Genomic DNA, 17,687 nt, shown 5'->3' on the forward strand with positions numbered 1-17,687 from the left:
AACAGTGCTCAGCACTTAGTAAGTATCCAGGCGCTTAGTACACTGCTCTGCACACGGTAAGCACTCAATAAATACAATAGAATGAATTTAAGGTAGTCCCACACCCAGGCCCCACAGAGGGTGGAACACACAACCAAGAAAAAACTTTACACCCTGCAAGAACCAGGCTCTTTATTTCTAGGCTCCTTCTCCAGTCTTTAAGAGAAGAGATTTACTTTTAGAAATCTGCAAACATTCTCACTGCAACTTAGCACAGGAACAGCACGGCCTAACGGATAGAGCACAGGCCTAATCCCACCTCTACCACTTGTCTGCTGTGTGACTTTGGGCAAGTCACCTCACTGAGCCTCTGTTAGCTCATCTATAAACTGGGAATTAAGACCGTGAGCTCCATGGGGGACAGGAACTGTGTCCAACCTGATTAGCTTGTATCTATCCCAGAGTTTGGTACAGTGCCTGGCCCATAATAAGTGCTTAGCAAGTACCAGAAAAAAAAATTGGGCCAAAAAAAAAGCAAGCAGAAAACAAGATTGGTATTAAATTGCACAAAAGTGACTGAACATGCATTTCTAGAGCATCACAGGCAGGAGTATATCTGTTCCCTTCAGAAAATTTTAATAGTAATGAAGAAAGCCTTCACTTTGGTATGCCACTAAGCTTTAACATTATCGGTTCCCAGGATGAAATGGTCCCCTCAGATGCTATTTAAGACTTGATTTCATCACGTACCGAAGATCTTTTGGGTCTGGGGTCCATGAGTTTTTGTTTAGAGGTTCTAAGCTTCAAGGGATGTTTCCCAAGCAACAGGTGCTAGATCAAATTTCTATTTGATGTCCTTTCCCATTTTCCCTCAGTCTCGCCAACATCTCGAATATTTTGCCTGACGTGGCACTCTAAGAGTTCGAGTCATCTGACCACTCAACTCTCGGTTCTTCTTTTCCCCAGGTCTGCGTTCCAGCTGCTGACTAGGAACTGTTTAGGCAGCTCGGAACGAGTTACTATCAGTCTAGCTGTCACTCTCTTTCTGCCACACTGCCCTTAGAAATCCCAGAGACGTCACAGAGTAAAAGCAGAAGGGGAGGGCCGTCCCTCTGGCCACTATTTCTTCTTCCGCCTACTGTTTTCTTCGAGATTCCTTCATGAAACTGGAGCACGCCAGACCCAAACCATGCCACAGAGATATTTTTATTCTCCGTCATGTTCTCTGGGGATGAAACGGCCCCGTTTGAGTTCTTGGCCAAAAGCTAATTGTAGATCCTGGATTCAACAGGATTCTTATTGCAATGAAGTTCAAGGGACAGAGAAACTAATAGCTCTCTAGAAGACCGTTACTCAAAGGAGAGAGATAACATCCCATAGCTAGATGAAAGAAGAGGAGGGGTGGCCTGAGATGGGTGAGTCACCATTGGCCTTGGCCATGTAACTCTAAAGCACTCTGATGACGGGGGTATTTGTTAAGCGCTTAACTATGTGCCAGGCACTGTACTAAGCGCTGGGGTTGACACAAGTATACTCTGATACTCACCCCAGTTCCATAGCACCCTACATATTACCTCCCTGTCTCCCCTCTTCTGTTCTCACACTGAAGCTCACTGTGAATTCTCACGGTCTTGTCTTATTGCAGATATTTTCCAAAGCCGGTATCCTCTCAATTGGGTGGGCTTTTTCTCCACCTCTTCTAAGGAGCTGCCAATAGGCGAAGCAGCGTGGCCTAGTGGAAAGAGCACAGGCTTGGGAGTCAGAGGTCCTGGATTCTAATCCCAGCTCGGCTGCTCCTCTGCTGTGTGACCATGGCATGTCACTTCACTTTGCTGTGCCCCAATTCCCTTATCTGCAAAACAGGGATTCAATACCTATTATCCCTCCTACTTAGACTGTGAGCCCTATGTGGGACCGGATTATCTTTTATCTTCCCTAGCGCTTAGGACTGTACTTGACACTTAGTAAGTGCCTTCCTGCCCTCCTAGCCATACCTCACCCAGTCAGTGCTCCAAGACTGGGTCTGTACCGGAGTTCAGAGCAGATTGACAGCTTCTTCAAAAGTCACAGAGTGACTCCCCCCCCCCCCCCCCCCCCCGCCAGCTCCCCATAACCTAACCCAGTCACTTAAACCTCTGACACAGAAGAAATCACTCTTCGGTAGCTACCTCGGAGAAGCAAATGGCAGCCGAATAGTGAACATTTACTAGCTTTGATCTTTGGCTAGTTCCTCTCCTAAACCTTTAGCCAATTTGCCATTTCATATTTTCTCTTATCATCAGTGGGGTTTAAAACCTCGAAATAGTGAACTGTTTGGACTGCTATCACTCCAGCTTGGTAAATACGCATAATTCACTGACTTGCCCCTGAATATGTTTTCTTAGTCTTCCTTGCTGCTAGGAGGACACAGGTAGAAAAATTAGGAAATTCACACTTAACTGACACTTGTCTCAGGAGAGCCAGTCATTCATTCAACAGTATTTATTGAGCGCTTACTATGTGCAGAGTACTGTACTGAGCACTTGGAATGTACAAATCGGTAACAGATACAGTCCCGGCCCTTTGACGGACTTACAGTCTAATCGGGGGAGACGGACAGACAAGAACAATAGCAATAAATAGAATCAAGGGGATGAACATCTCATTTAACATCATTAACATCTCAGTTATTAGTCATCTTCCTACCCTAATGTCTACTGGAGCAGGCGAGTCTTACAATTACCAAAATAAGCATCTGCGTCTTAGAAGCTAACTCACAGGGATCCTGAAATTCTGATCCTCTAGGCACTGTACTCTATTCATTTTGGGGCTTATTTTGTGTATTTGTCCTTGTCTTTTCTGTTGCTTTTGAGTTTCATTGTTCCTTATGGGTCTGTCATCAATCCCCTCTCCCCTCTTGTAGTCTAAGACTGGGAGCCTCTTAAGGCTCAAGGACGGTGTCCAACTCCCTTCGGCATATTCTTTCTGAGCAGCACCGTGCTCTGCAAACAGTAAGAGCTTCACTATTATTGCTACTATCATCGTCATCACCGGTATTTATTGAGCGCTCACTGAGTGCAGAGCACTGTACTAGACTACTGTAAGCTAACTGTACTTTGAGAGAGTACAACAGAATTGTTAGGCAATGTTTGCTGCCCACAATGAGCTTACAGAAGAAAGGGGAAGAAAGACACTACAATTTTTACTATAACTATTACTCCACTGTTGACTCTTCCTTCAATCTCTCGTTTGTATCTTCCTTCACAGGTTACCTAACAGCTTCTACTATTTGAGGGGTTCTCTGGGAGAAGAAAAGGGAATAGGCCTCCTCCTTCTGTGGAACCCCAATGAAACAGCTGTGAACACTGATCACTGAGGAGGCTAAGATGATGGTAGATGAACTTACTGTTTTCTTCCTCAGCTTCCTGGGGCAACACTTTGAAGTCCAGAAACCAGGTTTCGATCCAGGCCAGGATGAATGAAATGATGGGCAGCACATATCCAAAAGCACCTTGGGAGAAGAGCTTTAAAAAAAAAAAAACAACAAAATCAAAGACAGGAAAAAACCCTTTAGCCCGGAAAGCAGATTTTTCTATGAACCAACGGCAAATTCGTTTGAAAAATGGAATTTATGAGAACGCTGTTGCACCTACCTTGGAAAGAATTACTTTTGCTAACAAAAAGGCACTGGTCACTGCTGTCGTCAACTAAAAGAGAAGAGACTGAGTTCAGTTGAAACCAGGTTTTAAGCCCCAGATTTGACATAGGAGCAATTGCACAACCGAAGTAAACTTAAATCATGTAAATAACTAATATGTGCATTCCTGGGTCAAGAACATAAGCAAGGCTACGTTCAGGCTAACAGTTCACCCAGCCCAGTATTCTTTCTTCAACGGGGCAGCAGGGATCGACCCTTACTGTTTCCCACTACTATCCTTGGCTACAGAGCTTCCATTCATGAATCTAAACTCTTCTGGAACTTATTAAATATTTGCAACCCGACAAGTGCCATCTGCTTACCACCTGTTTGCTATGAACTTACCACCTCCAACCTCTTTTCCTCACGGCCCTGATCCCTAGAAATGAGAAGGGAGGAGACCCTCCCCTTTCCCCCCCGACAGGTTGAAAATCTGGGGCGCAAAACGATCCATCCTGAATCCCAGGAGGGTGGACCGGCTAACGCTCTCACATCTGGTCAGGCCCAACCTCTTTCCTGCAGGACTTCCGAGACTTGTAGTCCCAGTGGGGACTCGGGAACTTCTGCACACGTGGGACTCATTGCACAAATGTTACAAGACCGGTCACTTGCTAGCCAGAGGCTATGGTATTACCAGCCCAAAATGTGAAAAGTCTTGAGATCTTGATCAGATCTCACTGACCCAGGGAATGCGGTTTTCCAAAACCCAGTTTTCCAAGAACGTGACTACAGCGTTGTATTCACTTACCGCTATTGCCCACCAATGGCGCAATTTGCACAGTGCATATGCAAATATTAACACTTTAAATCGGAAAACGGCCAAAAGCTGTAAAAACAATGAAATTAATTTCTCAAAAGAGTAATAAAGTTATGGATCATAATCTAGATTTTGTGTATCTTTGGGGAAATATGCATATATGTACATAATCTGATACATAACCACATTTGAATATTTGCAAACACATCCCCCCCAACCCACCACCTCAAGCAAGAAGAATTTAGTTTGAGAAAAATGCTCAGCAGAAGAATGCGGAGACCATATTCCATTATTTGGGTGTAAAATTTACCAGTAGGGTTTATAAGTAGTTTCTCTCTCTCCCTCTCTCTGTCTCACAGTCTCATTCTTTGTCTCTCTCACAGGCTGTGCATGTCTCTCTCTGATTTGGGGGTCTTCCAGAGGTCCAAGCAGAGAGGGCACTGTGAGGGCACTGTGGGGGCCCACCGCTATTTTCCATCTATATTGTAGCCAGCAATTAAAATGTAATTTTGAATTCAGTCCCCTCCGGACTGTAAGCCCGTTATGGGCACGGAACGTGTCCGCTAAGTCTGTCGTATTATACTCTCCCAAGCACTTAGTACAGTGCTCTGCGCATAGTAAGCGCTCAATAAATACCACTGATTGATTCACATTTTTGGGAAAAAGATATCATGATAGCCCTACATCTGAGGGTCTGATAGAGACTGCCATCCAAGGGAAAGTGACCGCATCGGATCACGTCTGCTGCTAATTTTGTTGTACTCTCCCAAGCGCTTAGTACAGTACTCTGCACATAATAAGCACTCAATAAATACCATCTATCGCTTGATCAATACAGCGTGACCCAGCAGGAATAACCCATCCTTTGAATCCCCTGAGATCATGTCCTTCACTCCAGGAAACCCTGATCCGCATGCAGTCATGACCGTTAGCTTGCTCCTCTGGAGATCAGGGCTCTACTTACAGGTTCTCCAAACCAGAAACTTCCCCAGAGAGATGAGAAGTCACCTGGGAAATGTCTTCTCCCACTTATTCATGAAGGAAATGGGGCAGGGGCTGGGCTGTAATGCTGGATTATTCCAATTTGTTGGTATTTTCATGAATATTAACATTCCTCTAGACTGTGAGCTTGTCTTCTGGACTGTAAGCTCGTCGTGGGCAGGGAACGTGTCTACCGACTCTGTTATACTGTGCTCTCCCAAGCATTTAGTACAGTCCTCTGCACACAGTAAGTGCTCAATAAATACTTCTGCTTGACACATTTCTTTTCCTAAATTGCCCATGGTGCAATTTTGATGTATCTTCTAATCTGCAGCATTTTACAGCCCAATAAACTCAGTAACTTATTCTTGCCATCTGAATCTCCAGTGGTTATTCCTGCTGTTTGGTAATTTGCAAGGAGAGCGTTCTGGGGAATTCTGTTGTATTGTACTCTCCCGAGGACTTAGTACAGTGCTTTGCACATAGTAAGCACACAATAAATTAGAGGAGCAGCGTGGCGCAGTGGAAAGAGCACGGGCTTTGGAGTCAGGGCTCATGAGTTCAAATCCCAGCTCTGCCACTTGTCAGCTGTGTGACTCTGGGCAAGTCACTTAACTTCTCTGTGCCTCAGTTCCCTCATCTGTAAAATGGGGATTAAGACTGTGAGCCCCACGTGGGACAACCTGATTCCCCTGTGTTTACCCCAGCGCTTAGAACAGTGCTCTGCACATAGTAAGCGCTTAACAAATACCAACATTATTATTATTAATAAATACGACTAAGTAAATTGGTTCCATACACAAATGTCAACTTTAAGAAGTCAAAATCGCAGTTTGGGCATCCTGGGTTCCTTTACTGCCCTGCAACAAGAAGAAAGGGGGTTTTCCAAGTCTCCATCTCAATCCCGAGAGTAGAAACACCACTTGGAAAACCTACTGGAACTCACTGATCTCATTACTGATCATTCCTACCATTCTCGCCACATAACTACTGGCCAATGCCCTAATGGAATGGGAGTCTTCTCAAACAGAAAGACCATCATATGGCTTGGATAAATACATCAAGGATGCGGGGTTGATTCAAGTAAGCCCCCTGACATGTTATTTCAGGAAAAAGGGAACGTGAGGACGGAATGGAAAGCTATTTGAAAAAAGTGTACCTTCTTGTTTCATGTCAATGTCTTAGGAAATGAAAAGTGGCAAATACTTACAAATATATCAAAATAAGAAGAAGAGTAGTCATAATGTAAAACTTCCTTCTCTAAAGTGGTCTCGATGCCCCCATTCACCTAGGAGGGGGGAAAAATGGTGATGAGAGAAGAAGAGTTAAGGCTGCAAAAACAAGTGGCGAAACCGACATTTTCCAAAGTATTTTTTCACTTACTTCACCTGACAGGAATGCTGGAGAAGGGAGAAGCGATAGATTATAGCAAGCATTAAGGATCAAAAAGGCTTCAAAACAGAAGGAAAATTATCTCAATCTTCCTAGTAAAAACACCGGGAACAGAGGTTGGTTAAGAGAGCCAAAACCAATATTGTTGAGCTGCCTAGAGAAAATATGTGTCAATTCTGTTCTGTTCTTTGACCATTTAAATTAGCCTGAGTTCAGATAACTCGTTGGCTGGAAGGCTGACATTTGGATGATAGGCTTTCCAATTGTACAATATTGGATTCTACTGGGTTGGGAAGTTACGCCAGACCCTTCACCAGAAACTACCTGTGAGAGGTATCAACTAACGGTATCCACCTGGCTTAAGTCATCTTTCCTGTCCCTCCAGGCCAAAGATCCCTTCATCATGCAGAGGACAGTCAGAGTGACCAATAGACATCTGCCATTTGTGGGAACGCAACCCAGTACACCTTAGGACCATCTTGGTTTCACTCGAAGGACTTAACTCATCTTCTAAGCCTTCCTAAAAGCCTACCTCCCCCGGGAGCCATTCCCTAATAAATTTCAACCACCTCTGATCACGTCACCCAACAGCCACCCTCCTCACTTTACCTCCTCCACGTATACATTCATCTCCTTATCTCCCCATAATATTAGAAACTCTTCGAGAGAAGAGATCGTCTTTCCCCGTCTTCTGTATTCGCCCACGCACCGCCGGTGGTAGGCGCCCGATAAATATTATTGATCGATTGATCGGGAAGTAATTTCGATAGGCAAAACACACACCCACACACACACGACCACCCAAATTCAAATTCAAACGGAAGAGAAGTTAACTGTGAGTGAGAGGGCCCATAGATACTCTGTATAGAGAGGCGTGAGTGAGAGTCCCGTTTAAAATCCGGCTACAAAAATCCAGTGCATATTAACTTGTCTACCACACCAGTAATGCCTTTTGAAGAGTGTATTCAAATGGAAGCGCAAGTCACCAGGAATCTTCCTGGCACACTTCTGGAAATTCCGTTCACACGAGTTTTTCGAAGAACAAAATGAACCTACTCTAAGGAGAAAAGATTGAAATGGTTCACTTTTTCCCCTCCCCGATCTTTGGTTTCAGAGACGATGCTGGTGGTGAGATTTTTACCTGCGTGGATAAATATGGCTGAGGGCATATTCCACAGTCCCATCCAATTTGAATGCACACACACTGACCCTTGGTGCATCTGCAAATCCGTCTCTCGTGCGGTGATCTTCTCGAGCCATCTGCTCCAAGGAGCACCTCGTTTCTGATGCTTAGACATCTGATGACCACATCAGCTGAGGTTTGGCTTGATCCAATATTCTGCCCTCTTTGTTCAATCTCTCCCACTTCAGCTCATGTTGTAGCAAGTCTTGGGTATCTTAAGGGCAGCAAATCTGCGATTCACTGGACGCTGCCTTGATGCTGGCAGATTGTGTTACAGTACCTTATTGTTTATACTCTCTTTTTCTTAAAATGGTGCTTGTTAAACACTTGCTATAAGGCCAAGAACTATAAAAAGGCCTGGGGTGGATGCATTGTTATCAGATGGGTCATAGTCTCATGTGGGGTTTATAGTCTAAGGGGGAAGGAGGGGAAAACAGGTATTTTATCACCATTTAACAGATGAGGTAACAGGCACAGAAATGTTATGACAGGCCCAAGGCCACACAGCAGACAAGTGGCAACCCTGTCTTTTAGACCGAGAGCCCGTTGTTGGAGAGGGATTGTCTCTATCTGTTGCCAAACTGTACATTCTAAGTACTTAGTACAGTGCTCCGCACACATAAGCACTCGATAAATACGACTGAATGATGAATGAATGCTTTGCCATTAGATGCTAAGCTTATAGTGTATTGCCAGCAGTGTTGAAATCAATCCATCAGTGGTACTCATTAAATGCAGAGCACTGTACTAAGCGCTTGGGAGAGTGCAATACTCTTGACAGTAAGTTCGCTGTGGGACTTTGGGCAAATCACTTCACTCCCCTGTGTCTCAGTTCCATACCTTTCCTCTCTTCCCCTTCCAAGGGGAGCCCCATGTGGGACAAGGACTGTGTCCGATCTGATTAACTGCTCCTACGCCAGTGCTGAGCACATAGTAAGCGCTTAACAATCTCAATTACTGCTACAACCAAAGATCTCAAAAGGCAGCAGAATTCAGTGGCATCAACTTTATGCTGATTCCAAAGTAGATCTTGGACACCTGCAGGCTTTCTTGTTCAGGTACCTTCTAGAACAAGCGAGTCCTTTGTGGGTCTCCTTCACTTGCAGCTCACACAGGTGTGCTGTATCATTTTTTATTTAACCACCACTGTGGGCTGCAGTGTGCCGCTGCTCCATTTTGGAGACGCCCCCCCTTCCCCATCCTGGCGCCACAGCCTCTCCAATACTGGGAGTTTCATGCTCGCCAAAGTCCCACAGTGAGTTTACAGCCTAGATTATTGAACTCTCCCAAACACTTAGTACAGTGCTCTGCACACTAAGCATTTAATAATGCTTAGTTTAAGCATGAGAAGCAGCGTGGCTCAGTGGAAAGAGCACCGGCTTTGGAGTCAGAGATTATGGGTTCGAACCCTGGCTCTGCCACTTGTCAGCTGTGTGACTGTGGGCAAGTCACTTAACTTCTCTGTGCCTCAGTTACCTCATCTGTAAAATGGGAATTAAGACTGTGAGCTCCACGTGGGACAACCTGATTCCCCTGTGTCTACCCAAGCGCTTAGAACAGTGCTCTGCACATAGTAAGTGCTTAACTAATACCAACATTATTTAATAAACACCGCTGATTGATTTCAACAGTGCTGGCTATACGCTACACACTTTACAACTAATGGCAGGGCAGGGTGGTTACTTGTTTGCTGTGTGGTTCTGGGCCTGTCACATCATTTCTGTGCCTCAGTTATCTCATCTGTTAAACGGGGATAAAATACCTGTTCTCCCATCCTTCCCCATTAGACTATAAACGCCATGTGGGACCGTGACCAATCTGATAACAATGCATCTACCCCAGTGCTCGCTACCCTATGCCCACCTGTCTTTGAAGAAGAAAAGTCTAGTGGAAAGAGCACAGGTCTGGGAGTCAGAGGAGGTGGGTTCTAATCCCAGCTCTGCCATTTGCCTACTGTGTGACCTTGAGTAAGTCACTTCACTTCTCTGTGCCTCAGTTACCTCATCTGGAAAATGGGGATTAAGAACGTGAGCCCCATGTGGGACAGGGACTGTGTCCAACCTGATTACCTCGTATCTACCCCAGCACTTGGCACACTGAGAGCTTAACAAATACCACTATTAGTAGTATTAGTATTATTATCACTGTCTGGGAACACCTGCTGTCTGCTCCCCATTCTGGCTAAAGGTTCTTGCTTGATCCTGCCATGCTTAGCCACATTAACGTTTTGGGTTGGAGGGTCTCTAGTTGAAAAGGCTTTGACCCCGCTATTTTATAGCATAGTCGTTGGCATAAAGTAGTTCTTGTAAAATGAATTCAAATACCATAATGATATTTTTAGTCTGCAGGGTTGGGGATGCACTTCCAATCCTCTGGGAAGCTCTCCAGAGCCCAGCTTCCGGGCTTACAGCAGTCTTTTGGAACGGCTGTCTGTGCGAGGATGAATAAGGCTGCATCCTCTCCCTCTAGTCTGCCAACTCCTTCTGGGCAGGGAATGTGTCTGTTGTATTGTTGTATTCTCCCAAAGACTTCGTTCAGTGCTCTGCAAACAAGTGCTCAACAAATACCATTGATTGATCAACTGATCTGCTGATCCCATTAGTGACTGGGAAAGAGGTAGATAAGGTGTTCTCTGACCCTGGCCTTGCATCTTATCGATGAGGGGTAACCCGAGGCTCTTGACTCACTCTTCAAGTCAGCCAATCTGGCTGGGCAGTTCCGAGAGCTCAGAGATCAGTCTGCTGCTGCCATCAAAAGTTTTTATGTGGCCTAGAAACACCGTGCCCAGGTCTTGACGATGACTCCTGCACTTCTCCTCGGTGTCAGAAGCAGCAGTCTGAAGACACACTGCAAATCCAGGAGTGAACAGATTGGATGTTCTTCGGCACCTGACTGGCATCCTGCCAGCCCCAAAGACCAGGGAGATATTTCCACTCTCAGTGCTCTCTGCTTTCTTTTTGAAGGTGGGATTAACGGGAGCATCTTTTCTTAGCAGTGCCTATATTGAAAAAGAAGCTATGCAGGTGAGTGAGTGGAATGCAACCCCACAAACACGAACTCCACTTGTTGATCTCGCCGGATAAACCAGAGATCTTTGCCAGGTAACTTTATTAAAAATTGGAGTGCTGGCCAAGTTTTCACATGTTACGAGTTCTGCCCTCTTCAGAGGGCCTCATGGGTGCTAGCAGATGATGTGATAAAGGAAGAATGAAGAACTGATGTCTTCTCTTTAAGATTCCCTCCTTGTCTGTAGCGAGGTTAGTGCCGCATACTCTTCAGGGATGCACAGAAATCCTCGCAGCACTGAACACCTCTATGAAAAGTCCTTGGTGCTGTTGGTTCTCTTCAGCCAGGGTGACCCCACCTGTCACGTACGTTTCTTTGAATGCTCTGGACTCCATGCTGTAGGCTTTGAGAATGCTGATCTAGAGCACGTTGCCTCTAGTGCAAATATGATTCAAAGCTCATTTTAAAATCTTAATCCCGATCCTCCTAAAACAAAGTGCAAAACCACCAAAATTTGGCATCCTCGACTCTCCCAGCCCTCCTTCCACTTCTATTCTCAGGTGTCTGTGGCCACAGCTTCCTCCCAATGTCCTGGGAGGCTGGTAGGAGCTGCCCAGGAGGAAAATCTTCCAACTGGAATAATGTCAGCAGGCGGTGCCCAAGCGAGAGCTGTGGAACGCTTGACTGCCATTTCCTACCCGTTTGAGAGTGGGATCCAGCTCACCCCAAATCTACAGGCGTGACTAGAGTTCCCCAGACATGGTTCTGTAGGTCCAGATGGATCATGGGTCCCCGGAGCATTTCAGAACCAGCAAACCAGCCCTCAGGGAGTTACCTAATCTCTGAGCCTTCAGACCCCTAAAAGGGACAACTAACTAAAAGCGGTGGTGAGTCCTAAGCCCACCTTTCAAAAACATTCTCGAGTCCTGAGGTTTGGAGTCCCCCAAGCCGTCTGCATTCTCAGGGGAGCCCTAGGCCAATCTGGTTCCACCCAACTACCAAACCCTAGTGGATCCTACATCACAAGAAGGAAAACGGTCAGGCAATAAAAAGTTGGCAGCTTCCTGTTCCTGTCCTCCCTGGACTGGAGGTTATTGCAGCCACCCAGCAACTTGAGACAATAATGGACCTAACTGCAGGCCTCCAAGACACTTGAGTAGATGAGAGAAATAAGGTCAACCAATGGGGCCATGGGACACAAAAAAGTCTGGGAAAAGTCATGGCCAACGCAGGCGAGCCACTTTGACAAATGAGTCAAGCAGAGCCCTCGGCGAACAGATTCTCCCCTAGCCCAGAATAATAATCCTACTCCAAGAAGCGCAAGCCAAATGAAAACCTCTAGCCAAAAGGTTAAAAAAAAAATAAGTTAAATAGATACAGGTAAAGCAGAGGCAATAGAACCCCATTTAAGTTCCCAGCCAGAGCTACGATGGGATTCTGAGGTATTTCGATGTGGTAAATGATCACTAATTCAAAAGACAAAGGACACATAAAAAAGGAACTTAGGTTGAACTGGGGTGGGATTAACCAAGATGTTTTAAATCGGAGAATTAGGGCATTCAATTGGCCAGGGAACAGCCACTCCCCTAAACTGAAAGCAATTCTGCATACTAAAGTCGTGAACTAGAATCTGTAAAAAAAAAAAAAAAAGAAAAGCGACCTTATTATTCTTCCCACTGATCCTTCAGGTATCAGAGACCTAAGTAGAAAACTGTATCTTCAGGAAAGTCAAACTTACATTTAACTCTATTATCCACAGCAGAGTGACAAATAAGAGGTCAAAGGTGACGAACAGGCAGAAAGTCCTCCTGACGTCCGATATGCCCTTCTTTTCCCGGCCTTCGTACGACTCGATCCTGGCCATCAGCTGGGTTGGGTTGATGGTGTGGACATCCCGCAAGGACGCGTGGGAGACTTGGCTACTGCTGAGGGCGTTTTCCACATCCTCTGGCAGGTGATTCATCCTGTGAGCGGTTTAAAGGAGCCTCTTCCTGGCTTTACCATCACTAGCAGCCAGATCCATAGAGGGGAGAGACCTGAGGCAAGGGGAAAGGAAACAAGTGAACAAAGTTAATCGCCATTTAGGAAGGGCGGTGAGGTCCACGCAGCCATGTTTGCCAAGGGGTAACCAAGAATCTGGGGTCGGTGGAAAGCTATAGCATCACTTCTATCCGAGAGGAAACTCTAACGCTTTTAGGTCCTAGAAACCTTCCACGGGGAGTAAAATAATGAATTTGTTCAATGAAGATTGTTGTACAGAAGAGGGCGAAGGAAAAAGGGAAAACCCGGGGGTTGGGGCAGGAGGCGGTGTCATTTGGAAACTCTGAATGAAGCAGAATGAGTTGATCAACCTAAGGTAAAAAACACTGCCTCTATTTCCACCCAAGGGAGGCCCTGAAAAGTCACAGTCAGTGGAAGTACTTCCTGGACCAGCTCAAACCATGCCATGACAGACTTGGCTTTGAACCATCAATCATCAGCTCATTTATAGAGCCTGGTTGCAACATGCTTGTAGGAGCTACTGAAGAAAAAGACACATGGAGCTTACAATCTACTGAAGAAGACGGCAACAAACTAGCATTTGAGCAGAAGTTAAGAGTGCTAGGTACAAATACTAAACCCAAGTGGATATATAAATAACAAATATTGTAAGGAGGGCGCCAGTGAGGGTAGAGGAGAGCTGAGGTGGCTGAGGGAATGAATGGTGTGATAGTGAAGGTGCAGCAGAGTTATCAGGGGATTCTTCCTGGAGGAGGTGGCTTCTTTTTTAAAAGACTTTGAAGAATGGGAGGGATGCATTTGGCCCAGCTGAAAATGAAGAGCTTTCCAGTCTGGGGGAAAGGCACCAGCAAAGGGTCCAGAGTAGGAAGAGTTGAGAACAAAGGATGGTTCATCTCACAGAATAACTGGGATCCTACTACTGATTTTCGGGGGATGTCAAGCAGTCCATATAAGTGAGGCCTGTTCTTAAGCTGGAATTCTAGTACATTCAAATTCTAATTAGAAACCCCTTCCTCACTGCAAGCATGTTCCGCATACAGTACATATTCACTAAATACCCAATTGACTGAGATCTCACAAACCTGAACTAGTGAAATTTTGTATCCCCATCTCCTCTATCCCACTGCTGACCCCTTGCCCTCAACGTCTCTCGGGTCTGGAACTCCCTCCCTGTTCATATCCCAAAATCCACCACTTACCCTACCTTCAGAAGCCTCCTAAAATCACATCACCTCCGAGAGGCTTTCCTGGCTAAGCTCTCCCCTATCCATCTTCCCCTCTGGATCGACTATGCCCTTGGTTGTGTTAAACACTTTGATTCTCACCCAGCCCCACAGCATTTAGGTACATATCCTTACACTCCACTATTTCCCCTATCTGTAAGATCTCTCTCCCCCTGTAGACTGTGAGCTCCTTGTGGGCAGGGATCGTGACTGCCAACTCTGTGGTACTGTATTTTCCCAAGTGTTTAGTACAGTGCTCTGCACACAGAAAGCACTCAATAAATATGTCTGATTGATTCCAGCAGCTCCTCGAAGGAAAATTCCCATTTGCGATTCGCTCTGCCACCACTCAAAGCCAGCAATTTTGGCCCGGCAAGAAAGAGATAATGAACTTGCGAGACAAGAGAACTGGGTTCTAATCCCACACATCCCCTTTCTCTCAACTGTCGCAGGATGGTGACAAGCTCCGTGATTCCGAATCCTTGGCAAAACAATTCCACCTGGTGCCAAAAGAACGGGCACATTTACACAACCGATCTGCATTAGTTAGCTCTGACTCAATTTTATGGCAGCTACCACACTTGAGGGACCAGTGGAATATTAATTGTTGGGGAAACAATATCTTTTACCTACTTATCTCCAGAAGGAGTGTCATAATTAATAAGCTCTTTGGAAAGCATTGTGACTTAGAGATTTACTATTTGAAAACAATGGGAAGAAAGGCGGCCTAGTGAAAAGAGCCCGGGCCTGGGAGTCAAAGGACTTGGGTCTATCTCTGGTTCTGCCAGTTGCCTGCTGTGTGACCTTGGGCCAGTACTTAAATTCTCTGAGCCTCTGTTTCCTCATCTGTAAAATGGGGATTCAATACCTGCTCTCCCTCCTACTTAGATCGTGACCCCCCATGTAGGACAGGAACTGTATCCGACCTGATTAATTGGTTATCTACCCCGCTGCTTAGTTCTGTGCTTGGCAGATAGAAAGTGCTTAACAAATATCACAAGTATTAATTTTTTTTCACATGACAGAGCCTAGGCAGCTGGGAGACAGGAGGGGAGAACATACTGGCCTGGCAAGCAACAAATTAGAAATGAAATGATGTCTTAAAATGGAGGCTTGGAGAAAATTGTGGCACAAAGAGGGAAAAAAAACAAATGCAACACCAGGCATCATGGGAAGTAAATGTAACAGTGTCACATGAAACAGTCTTTTATAGACACCTAATGTGGAAATAATAAAATAATATTTTGGATTTATACAGTGCTTCTGTATAGATTGCTTCTATTTTTCCAGAGCACTTTCCTATCAATTACCTCCTTTTGGCCTCATGACACCCCTCTGTGGTAAGGAGAGGCAAGCATTACCATCCCTATTTTACAGATGAGGAAACTGAGGTACAAAGAGTTGTGTCTTGCCCACAGTCTTCCAGCAGGCTAATGGCAGCAGTTACACAAAAACCAAAGGTCTTCTCAGGAATCCTTCCATACACAGATAAATTAGGCAGGGAAGATGTCTACCCATTCTGTTATCTTGTACTCTCCCAAGAGCTTAGTACAGTGCTCTGCACACAGTACGTGCTCAATAAATACCACTGACTAATCGATTTATAAAAACCTCACAGACAAAAGCATCATCTTGGTCTTTAAAGAAGAGCAACCAATACACAACTCAAAAACAATAAAGATTGGCAGACTGGTAAAGCAACTGAAATGTTTCCTGGGAGACAAAAGGACAGCAACATTTTTGCTCCATAACCAATTCTGTGACAAGAATTTGCTACAATCTTCGAGAGTGGAGGGTCAAAGAATGCTCAGTGGGCTTTAAAGAAAAAAAATAGTATTTAAGCTCTTACTATATGACAGGCACTGTTGTTCTAAGTACTGGGGTAGATACACATTAATCAGGTTGGTCACAATTCCTGTCTCACATGGGGCTCACAGTCTTACTCTCCATTTTTACAGGTGAGGTAACTGAGGCACAGAAATGTTAAGTGACTTGTCCAAGGTCACGCACTGCAGACACGTGGCAGTTCAGACCGGTCAACCCCGAATCTGGTGACACACCACTGACATAAGACTTTTTCAAAAGTCTGACCTCCAGCCATTTCCCATGGCATCCTTTCCAGACTCACTGCACGGGAACAGCGATCTGCTTGGGGAATTTAAATAAGCCAGTCACCGAAATGCATTTTGGAGATAATAAATACATATGTTCTAAAATGGACATACAAACTCCCAGTCACTTTTTCTTCAGAACTTGTTTTTGTCTTGCTTTTGTGAAAAAATATTTTTGAAAGAACCCAGCGTTTTTGCAGATAAACAATGAACTCTTTCCCCTGCATTTCAGGGGAGATGGGGAGAGTGCTGAGAAAGCACTTCCACAGAGGCTGTTCCGGCTGGTGTTAAGTTTGGCTTTTATCCTTCCTCAGCTGACAGAGTCATATGTGGGATGGGAATTGGGTAAGTAAAAACGCTCCCTCAGAGTCAGCAAATTTAGATTTTAAAAAATCCAACAGCATTAGTCAAAAATTCCACCCCCGAGCCAGCTGGGTCCTTGGGATGACGAGATGTGGGCAATGCCAGTAGAATACCAAGTGGGTTACCAGGCCAGTTGCTGAAGTTGAGGTCACAAGACCCCAGAGACATCTGTCAGAAAACCAGGAGTTCATTCTGGAAATCCTAAGTAAATCGGGGTCCAAACAATTCCATTTGGTGGGAACAAATTCGCCAAAATGGCTTTAAGGGGGTAAAAAAAAAGTTGAGAATACTCTAATGCCGCACTCCTATTCAGAGTGGAGATTAACACTAGTCCCGGGGACTGGTAGCTGTGGGTTGGAGGTGTCAGCCACGGTGATGATGGTGGAAACTTTGATGAGGATGGGGCAGAACCAGCCCTGGGGAGAGGACAAGATAGAAGGCCAACGTGGTGACAGCAATGCAGTAGAAACACGTTCTATCATCTTACCTGGAATAAGAAATACTAAAGCAACTGATTGATCAGAAATCCCCCATGTCAGTACAGGAATCAATCATATTTATTGAACGTTAACTGTGTGCAAAGCACGCCCCCCTCCCCTCCCCATCACCCAGACTCACTCCTTTTGCTCTACCTCCCTCCCCGGCCCAAAGGACTGTGTATATATCTACATATTTATAACTATAATTCTATTTATTTTTAATAATGATGTGTATAATCTATAATATTATTTATTTATAATGATGCTACCAATCCCTGTTTACTTGTTTTGATGTCTGCCTCTCCCCTTCTAGACTGTGAGCCAATTGTGGGCAGGGATTGTACCTCTGTTACTGAATTGTACTTTCCAAGTGCTTAGTACAGTGCTCTGCACACAGTACGTGCTCAATAAATATGATAGAATAAATGAATACTAAGCGGTTGGGAGAGTATGATATAAAAGACACATTCCTGTCTACAACGAGCTCACAGACTAGAGAGGGTGACAGACATTAATATAAACAAATAAATAAATTA

At 45.0% G+C, this 17,687-nt stretch overlaps 1 protein-coding gene across 1 annotated transcript in view; it reads right to left on the minus strand.

The window, feature by feature from the left end:
* The window catches only part of STARD3NL (STARD3 N-terminal like), a 44,261-nt gene that overhangs the window by 10,380 nt on the left and 16,194 nt on the right, over nt 1-17,687 (minus strand). The window contains exons 2-6 of the mRNA XM_007666134.4: nt 12,713-13,010; nt 6,604-6,681; nt 4,404-4,481; nt 3,612-3,665; nt 3,365-3,482 (exon numbers count right to left, since the gene is read on the minus strand). Of these exons, the coding sequence (XP_007664324.1) occupies nt 3,365-3,482; nt 3,612-3,665; nt 4,404-4,481; nt 6,604-6,681; nt 12,713-12,937 (553 nt within the window). The 5' untranslated portion in view covers nt 12,938-13,010. The remainder of the gene's footprint in view (nt 1-3,364; nt 3,483-3,611; nt 3,666-4,403; nt 4,482-6,603; nt 6,682-12,712; nt 13,011-17,687) is intronic.

The sequence above is a fragment of the Ornithorhynchus anatinus genome, chromosome 8 (genome assembly GCF_004115215.2).
Source record: "Ornithorhynchus anatinus isolate Pmale09 chromosome 8, mOrnAna1.pri.v4, whole genome shotgun sequence".
Lineage (NCBI taxonomy): Eukaryota > Metazoa > Chordata > Mammalia > Monotremata > Ornithorhynchidae > Ornithorhynchus > Ornithorhynchus anatinus.